At 45.8% G+C, this 9518-nt stretch overlaps 1 protein-coding gene and 2 non-coding genes across 3 annotated transcripts; 1 reads left to right on the top strand and 2 right to left on the bottom strand.

Moving 5' to 3' along the window:
* Positions 1-3126: 3126 nt before the first annotated feature.
* Positions 3127-3198, top strand: TRNAD-GUC (transfer RNA aspartic acid (anticodon GUC)). The gene has a single exon. It is a non-coding gene; the product is annotated as a tRNA-Asp (tRNA).
* Positions 3199-5268: 2070 nt separating this feature from the next.
* On the bottom strand, positions 5269-5350 carry TRNAS-GCU (transfer RNA serine (anticodon GCU)). The gene has a single exon. It is a non-coding gene; the product is annotated as a tRNA-Ser (tRNA).
* A 583-nt stretch (positions 5351-5933) lies between these two features.
* On the bottom strand, positions 5934-8009 carry LOC108554089 (uncharacterized). Its single transcript, XM_017909233.1, is given in 3 exon segments — positions 5934-6510; positions 6512-6687; positions 7590-8009. Coding segments are annotated over 3 exon segments (840 nt in total). The 3' UTR covers positions 5934-6266.
* Positions 8010-9518: the final 1509 nt, after the last annotated feature.

Below are 9518 nucleotides of genomic sequence, written 5' to 3'. Positions count from 1 at the left end.
AAGCTGGCGGAACGGGCATTGTCATACGTAAGAACCTTAAATTCAGACATATTTGCATAGACCACGAAACGACGAACAAAAGCTTCGAATCTACAGTTATAGAAATAAAGCTTCAGGGCGATGCTAAGCTATTCGTGATAGCGGGGTACGCGACGAGCAATTGCAAGAAAGAATTTATGGCAGAGTTCAAATTGCTCTTTCGGCAACTAGAATTGCAGAAAGACAATCATTATTACGTTCTAGCCGGTGACCTGAACGCCAAACACCACTCCTGGGGTAACGCTATAAACAATAGCAGAGGTATATCCCTGAATAAGTGGACCCTCGAAAACTACGTACCGTACCGACTCTCCGTTCGCGGGACAGCTGTACCCTCTTACCCCAAAAGTAACGCGTACATAGACCTGTGTTTAGCGGATAACCGCATTAAATTTCACGAGACACCCAGCCACAACACTCTGGACTCTTTCGAATACGATAGCGACCACCGAGCGGTGTTGATAGAAATATCGATACCCTCGATGGAAACGCTTGAAATAGACGAATCAGTGACACCGGACAGATACAATTTCCACAAAGCCGACTGGACGAAATTCCGAAAATTCTTAACGACGACGGAAATCCCGGACATACCGAATAACAGAAATCTAAACGTACAAGAAATCGACAACCTCCTTGACAAACTGGACTGCAACATAAACCGAGCTATAGACTGTACGATCCCACGCGTGAAAAATACCAACTCGACCGACAAATACATCACCCCCCGTATCAAACAGCTACGCGCACACAAAAGCTACATAATTACGAGACTAAACAGACTCTCGAGACTCGAATCGTACACGAATAGAAACGACGCGTCGATAGCAGCGCTCAAAGCCGCCCTTAAAGATATTCGTCGCGAGATCAAAAAAGCATTCCACGAATCGGTAAACGATTTCTGGAAAGCGAAAATTTCCAAAATATCTCCGCGCCAGTCGTCCAAGTTCTTTCCCGCGATTAACAGCATATTCCGACCAAAGGAGGCAAACGCCATAGGAACGTTAAAAATTCCCATGGCGGATGCGCACCTCCTCCGGAACACGAACGTACGATTCGACGCTCGAGCGACAAACGCGCCACGGGACATACTCGTTACAGAGACAGAGGACAAGCTAAACGTACTCGGGACTCACTTTGAAACTGTACATACGAACAACTTGCATATGGGGAAGAAACAACTTTCCCATATCATCGGACAGAAAATCGATCAACTCAGACGGGACACCGCGGAAGACAAACTGAACGACGAGACGGTATGTACGTTCGACGACGACAATACGGCGGACCATCCGAAAGACACGCGGGTACCCACGGACTATTTCACCTCGTTTACAGAACTGAAACTCATTTTTAAAAAACTCAATAACAAAAAATCCTCCAGTTTCGACAACGTTCCTAATATCGCGCTCAAAAATCTGCCTCTGCGATACATATACATTTACGCGATCCTTTTCAACAATTGCCTAAATAGAATGTACTTCCCTACCGCGTGGAAGACTGCAAAATTAATAACGATAAGGAAAAAAGGCAAGGACGGAAGTAATCCCACGGATTACCGACCGATTAGCCTTCTCGCGAATATTAGTAAGGTTTTCGAAACTGTGATAAATACGGCACTGACGACGTACTGCGACGCGAATAGCGTTATCCCTGAGACGCAATTCGGGTTCAGGCACCAACATTCTACGACACACGCGATTTCAAAATTCACGTCGGACATTTGCTGGGCGAGAAACGCCGACGAATGCGTTGGCGCGCTCCTCATAGACCTGGAGAAAGCTTTTGACACGGTGTGGTTGGACGGCCTCTTCTTTAAACTCCTAAAGAGAGGCTTCCCACAGCACCTTGTCAAAATGATCTGGGATATGCTTCACGGGAAAAAATTCGTAGTAACCGAAAACAATTGCTCGTCCACGAAAACCTTCGCGATTGAGAATGGTTTGCAGCAAGGCACCGTCAATTCCCCCATCTTGTTTAGCATATACATTAGCGATTTACTCCGCATGTACGACCTAAATAACGATCCCGACAAATTCGCAATAGCTTTCGCCGACGATCTGTTAGTTTATATAAAAGACAGTAGACCCTCGAAACTAAAAACGCGGTTGCAAGAAACTTTCGACAAAATTCAAGATTACTTTTTCACGTGGAAATTAAAGATTAACACCGCTAAATGCGAGACAATTTTATTCCGGCCCTATATTTCACGGATTTCGAACGCTAACTGCGACGTACGGACGCACTCGAAACATTTCCAGTTGCACGACGGAAAGGACGATCGGGTAAAAATCGCGAATAAGAAGGTGGTTCGTTACCTAGGTGTACATCTGGACTACAAATTAAACTTTATTAACCATGTTCAAACGCAGATCGAGAAAGCTCAAAGGGCATTCGCCAATCACAAACGTCTGTTTTACTCAAAGTTGCTTAGCGCGAAAACCAAGATTATTTGTTACAAGACACTTGTAAGACCGATATTGACATACGGCTGCCCCGTATGGTTCAACGTAACGGCAAGTACGATAGAGAAGCTCAGGGTTTTCGAGAGAAAATGCCTCAGAGCTTGTCTAGGCAAATATCGGACTCCGGAGTCAAATTTCACTAAACTCGTTAGTAATCACAAACTATACGAATGCGCGGAAATAATCAGAATAGATCTGTTCATGCTCAAATTGATACGAAATCATTGGGCAAATATTAGAAACGTAAAAAGCAATAGTTTAATCAATAGCTCCGTTTATCCAAATCCGGGATATTTCGAGAAAACCCGACACACGGGATATACGCCACCAGAAGCTTTCGTATACCTCGATGGTCAGGGGTACATCCAGAATAGCGAAAATGTACCCTTGATCTATCATGCGAATAGGAAAGCCGACAACACGGCAATTCTGTATAACACAGACGACATTTTTGACAACGCGACGAAAATCAACACGAAATTATCAAAAATAGACCGGGAAGATTCTCACCGTAAAAAGTCAAAAAAATATTGGTGGCTCGAACTGCGTTAAAATAATTCATATTGTTAACAATCATTGTAAACAATCATGAACCAATAAACTATTGAAACCGAACAACAAATCCTCGTTAGTATAGTGGTTAGTATCCCCGCCTGTCACGCGGGAGACCGGGGTTCGATTCCCCGACGGGGAGAGGATAAAATTTTGTTTTTTTTTCCCCCTCCTATTTAATTGCGTCATTGCGCCTTGTCTTTCTTAATTTTCAGTTCCTTCTATTTATAAGTATTGTACAAAATGTCTTGGAATAAATAAAAATACATATACCCTCACCTCCTATCCCTCTTGCCCCTCTATTTATTTATTTATTTATTTATTTATTTATTTATTTATTACTTAATTATTAATCTAGTCCTCTCCCTTCTCCTTACCCACTTATAAAATAAACAAAGTCTGTATAGTTTTCGTGCCTTTCTGTACATAGGCAAACACGCGATTGGATATAAGATAGCTCTTAAGTTTATATTATCTCATAGCGATAAGCGCGGTAATTTAAGGTTAGTTTTAAGATCGCGAGTGCTTCGTGTTGGAGCCATCGATCTGGTAGTCTAAGTCTTCATTTGTAACCCTTTTGTACATTTTGGTTTTTCTTATACATATATCGCTGTATTTTAATTAAGGTATAATAAATGTATATTTAAAAAAAAAAAAAAGTGGTTAGTATCCCCGCCTGTCACGCGGGAGACCGGGGTTCGATTCCCCGACGGGGAGAAAATAATTTTTTTTCTTTGTCTTTTGTAATTTTTTGATTGCTCTTATAAGTATTGTACAGGATAATTTCCGAATAAGTAAAAATATATATAGCCTCACTCCTCCTCCTCCTCCTCCTCCTTCTCCTTCTTCTTCTTTCTGCTATTTATTTTTATTATTTATTTATTTATTTACGTAGGCAACTTTCATCAATGCTGGCAGAAAAAACTCTTCGTTGGATTTCTAGAAAAACATGGCAGACGTTCAAGAACAATGGACAAATGGGGATGTTTAGACATCAGGATCGGGTTCGACCCAAGAGGCTACCTGGCACTTGAAGACCACACCACGGAGAGGGGACACGCCCTTATACGACTGCAAGGGATTCATTTTAGGGGTATTCGTTTACTAACCCAGAACAGAATAAAATATTTAGTCACTGTGCGAAACTCGTCTAATTTAATTTGTCTAATTTAATCTCCTACATTTATCTAATTACTTATTTATTTAGTCTACCTCCTTCCTCTTTCCTATTTAAAAATAAAAGCCGTATATAGTTTTCGTGCCTTTCTATACATAAGCATTTACGCGTCGTAATATAAGACAGCTCTTAAGTATATATTATGCTAGACGGTAAACCAGGTAGTTTACGTTTAATTCCTTCTACCATATTACGCGAAGCTGCTGGTACGGAATTCCGGCCAAACACGAGTGTCATCGGCGAGAGCTGTTCGGTAGATGAGACCCAAACGTAAACATCACTGGTTAAATTCGTCATTCATTTTCGTCGACGTCTTTCCGTCTCAGTTGCGTGTTATTCCTTGTTGCATCCGGACGAAGTGGTTCGAGCATTGCCATTAACTATGGCACACGCTATCGGAACTTAAATGGTAAGCCACCGAACTCGTAGTCTAAGTTATTATTTTCTAACCCTTTTACGTATTTTGGTTTTTTTGATAGCTTTATGTATATTCCCGTTTCCTGACGCATTAAACGTACGTTAAAAAGAAAATAAAAAGTGGTCAGTATCCACGAAGAGAAAATTTACTTTTTGAAGCAATTTTTTAATTATTTTTTCTGCCTCTTCTTTTCCTCCCTCCGTAAACAGTACGACACAGTCATTCGGTAGGAACTTTTAATCCGCTATCCAAATGACCGATATGTAACTCTGGATTTTCAGGACTCTATTACACTCGTAACAACAAGTGTGATCGAGCGCTATTACGTAAAAGTGTTCAAACTACGCGTGTTTCGTATCGAATCTTCGTTTAATTTTTCCGTTTCACCTCTGTTATTCTACCTCTGCTTATCGCGTATCTTTCTCGTCGTCAATTAACCTATATCGATAAAGAAAAAAGACTTGAGGCACGGGTATTATTTTTTCATATATACATAGACGAAGGAAATTTAAAATAAACATAAATCGACTCGCGTGAAAATTTCGTTTGGATAATCGAGTCACGGTGGAAATACGGTAGAAATAAAAAAGGAAAAAAAGAAAAAAAAAACACATCGCCGACGAGGATGGGATTCGAACCCACGCGTGCAGAGCACATTGGATTAGCAGTCCAACGCCTTAACCACTCGGCCACCTCGTCTTCGGTCAACTTTTGTTCCGATACACAGGACCTGTTACGTTTCAAATTTTCCAAACAATTCCTTACTCGTTAAAACTATCGAAAGGGAATTATACGTATGAATATCGACGAAAGCGTTTCATTTTGAGTAATTACCTCGGAATTGCAGAGGATTCGGTTTATACGATCGCGGGTGTCGCCAGTGGAGAAAGAAGCGATACTTCTCGGTGAAAAGCAAAAAATGAAAGTTGCTTGGGAAACGAAAAGAAAGGAGCAGTTAACGCTTACGGTAACGACCGTTAAACATCGTTTAGACGTAATGGAACTGGCCGACCGGTTACGCGTAAGTTTTATCGCGAAAGTTGGGAAGGATTTAAAAGAAGCGCGAAGAGGGGATTCCCGGCGGGTGGAAACAACTTAGGGAGTTTCGGAGATTCGGAAAATCACGTTGAGAAAACGATAATTATCGATCGAAGATGGTGGTAGTTTATGGGAATAACGGTAGAACAATCGTGGATGGTTGAAAGCGGAAGGAAAAATAGAAAGTCATCGGGTTGCATAGAAGCTGTTTATTGGTGTATGAAAAATACGTATGGTCGTTGGCTAGTTTCGCAGATGTAGGCAGAGAAAAGGAAAAAAAAAGCTGGTTTCGTTGGCTAGTGGCCAGAGTGGTCGATTGGTCTGCGATGCGAGCTGTCGTGGTGCACAGGTTCGTCCGAGGTTTGCTCTTCTCTCAGGCGACTGAACGCGAAGCACACTGGTGCATTTGGACTAGGAACGGCCAGGTACGTATGTACATGGATGCGTGGAATCGCTCGATACGGACAGCGGCGGATGAACGGGTAGACGCGTTCGTTGACGAACGATCGCGAAACATGGACAAGACTGGGAGGAAAAGAAGCGAGGAAAGAAGAGACGAGGTGAACGAGAAGGATACTCAACGATCGCCCATTACCAAGAAGCAACGGGAAGGTACTTTCTCTGTGAGACAAGTAGCTTCCTCCAAGGTGCCGAGATTAGCTCTCAAGAGGACCTCCGCGATTATCTTCTCGGCGATGATACCCTGTCGGGGCATCGACTTCCTCAATTTGCCAGCCACGTAGCGGCCAAAGGTCTCGAAATGGTCATCCGTCACGCAGCTAGCGAACTGTCTCGGCGAAAGTTCGCGAGTCGATTCCTTCGATTGACGATTGCTGATATTTTCTTCGGAGAGAATCGGTTGACACGGAGTTCGAGATTCTCCTCGCGTACGAGCCCTCGGTTTCCAGAATGATCGGTTGAAAAGCCGGAACGGAGCTAGCTCCCGGGGACGGTACAGGTGACGGTGGCTCGATCTTGTCTACGTCCGTTTGCACAGACTAAAAAACAGTTAGGTTGCCAGCTGATAATTGGAGGATATCGAGGCATGGCTTTCGAAGCGCATCCACGAGCGAACGCGATTCAAACAGCGTCTCCGTCGTCCACTCGATTGGTCGGTCACGCCGTTACGCGTACCGTCTTATCGCGTCGTATCGCGTCGTATCACGTCGTATCACGTCGTATCGCGTCGTATCGCGTCGCGTCGAGTCGCGTCGAGTCGCGTCGAGTCGAGTTTGCTGTCGCCGATACGACGACGCTTCGAGATAAAAAGTATTCGCGAGACGCGCTACCGAACCAGAGTTTCGACTTTCTTTTGCCGATTTAAACGCGTTCTCCCTGCAGCGTTCTAGCGTTCGTCGAGTTTCCGGATCGATAAAGTGCCGCGGAAAGGAAGACGAATAGCTGGAACGATGATGAAAGAGAGGCGAACGGGAAAGCGGAGGGAAAGCGGAGGGAAAGCGCGGTGGGAAAGCGGAGGGAAAAGGGAGGAAAGGAAAAAGAGGCAGAAACGAGCTCGGCGTTGGCGAAATATCCATCTCGGCGATTGTTATCGCGTATGCGAAGTACACGGTTCATTCGTGGATCGCGTTTGCGCGCGAAATTCGATTTCGTGAATATCGGGAGTCGGAGAGTCGTTACGAAAACGCGGACGAACTGTAAGTATGGAAAGTGAAACGAAGTGGAAATTAGTATGGATCGTAAAGGAAGGGAAGGGATCGTAAAGGAAGGGAAGGGAAAGGAAAGGAAGGGAAGGAAAGGAAAGGGAGTGGAAGAGAGAAAGCGGGAGGGTTCTAGGAGAAAGAGAGCGTGAAGGAGAGAGAAGGAAGAGGGGGTTAAGGGGACAGGGAAGCGTGGATTCGCGCAGTCTCGGTAACTCGAGAAAAATTGCACGAGGTCGTACCATCATCTCCTCTTGAGAGAGATCCGCCGGGTTAACCAAAGCGTTCTTAACGTCCCTCTCTTCGTCCAATGGACTCGTCTCGTTCTGTTCCGCGACGAACTTCAAGATATCGTAGTACCATAACGAGGATCTGTACCGCTGCCGGGGATTCTGAACCATCTTTTGCGAGCTTCGCACCTTCTTGTACTCTCTCCTGAACGCGGTTCGCAGGGTGTTGATTTTTCGTATAACGGTCTCCCTATCCGCGATCGGATTCACTTCCCTCAACTTCTGCACGAGGGTATCGTAAGCACGGTTTCGCAGTAGTCTGTCCTTGTATCCCTTATACCTGACCTGCCACAAACAGGGGAAGCTGCGGTACAGCTGAATGAATTCCGTAAGGAAGTCGTGCGAGTATCCGACCAAATCCGACGTCGACATGTCGCTTGTCCTCTCGCGCTCACTCGATTCCCGACGACCTATCCGTTCTAGCCAATCTAGCCGATCTAGCCGATCTAGCCGATCTAGTCGATCTAGCCGATCTAGCCGATCTAGCCGATCCAGTCGTCGATCGAACAGCGTAGGGCCGCTTCGTCTCTATTTATCTCGGCTCGCTCTCGATCCTTTGATCGGTTTACGCGTCGATGAAGAGTCGCGTAGCGTCTCTATAGTCGAGACGTTGGAAACGACACGCCAACGACTCACGATCGAACGGTGGACGTATGTATATAGAGAGAGAGAAGTAGGATAAACGGAGCGTGGATGACCGCGCTCGACGTCCGACTGAGGGGCCGCCAGTCCATACGAGTCGTCCACGGGCCGCTTCTCGAACGGAGGATCGACGGTAGTCCAGACGTCGGTCGTCTGCACGCTTCGCTTCGAAAACGCGTACCTACGCGTTTGCTCAAACCACCTTGTTGCCAGCCAGATCGTTCTCCCTCCAGTAACCAGAGGTTTGCTCGTGCTTGTGCAAGCGGTCCTAGCGCACTCTCCTCGTCCCGATGACTCACGCTCATTTCCAGCCAAACAACAGCTTTTTCTTCTCCTTCTCCTTCTCCTTCTCCTCCTTCTACTTCTTCTTCTTCTTCCTCTTCCTTTCCTTTGCTTCTTTTCGCAATGAAATCGGTTAACTACCTACTTTCTCTCTTGTTCCATGACAGTTACACCAAATTGTCTGTTCGAACAAACCGTCGGATAGAGGGTGATAGGACGGGAGCGAAGAAGAAAGAGAGAGGAAGAGAGAGAGAGAGAGAGAGAGAGAGAGAGAGAGAGAGAGAGAGAGTGGGAGAAGGTTTCGATCGAAGTGCACGATTCGTCTGGAATCAGTGCACGCAACGCGTTGACACTAAAGAACGATGGTGGTGGTGGATGGTGTGTGTAGTCGTTTCGCGATCGCGTAGTTCTTTCGGTCTCGCAGCCACGGGCACCACGAGCTTTCGTATTATTTCCCCGTGGAGCTGCGACGAACCTTCGAATTCGCACGGTTACCGTTGTACTTGAAACGCTTCGCGTTTGATCAGGTTCGAGGAGGTTTGCGCAAACGCGAAGCGCGACACGACGAGGCGCGGCGAACGTACGCGGGGCAGGGCAAGGCGAACCGACCCGATGCGTCTCTGTCTGCGTCCAATGAAAGCAATTTCCTGCTAGTGTTGCCAACGTGACCGCGCAAACACGTTTCACGAGCGGCTCGAGTGCGACAGTTTATGCATCGCCACGCCTCGACGTATACCACTCACGTTCATGGTGCTTCGTACGGGTTAATCGTTAACGAGAGCCTTACCGGTCCACTCTCTCCGGTTCCTCTTCGTAGTCCCGGGTTCTTTCAACGCCGCCGATACCAAACTATTCTCTTACCGGGCAAATTTGCGAGTACGCGCGCGCCAGTCACGCCGCGCAGTCTTGCGGAATTGCTCGTAGTTTCGAGCCTGTGGAAAGTATCCGTAGAACGTC

The sequence above is a fragment of the Eufriesea mexicana genome, unplaced genomic scaffold (genome assembly GCF_001483705.2).
Source record: "Eufriesea mexicana isolate 0111107269 unplaced genomic scaffold, ASM148370v2 scaffold16629, whole genome shotgun sequence".
Taxonomy (NCBI): domain Eukaryota; kingdom Metazoa; phylum Arthropoda; class Insecta; order Hymenoptera; family Apidae; genus Eufriesea; species Eufriesea mexicana.
The sequence above is the reverse complement of the archived record's forward strand: the minus strand, read 5'-3'. Positions and strand labels throughout refer to the sequence as shown.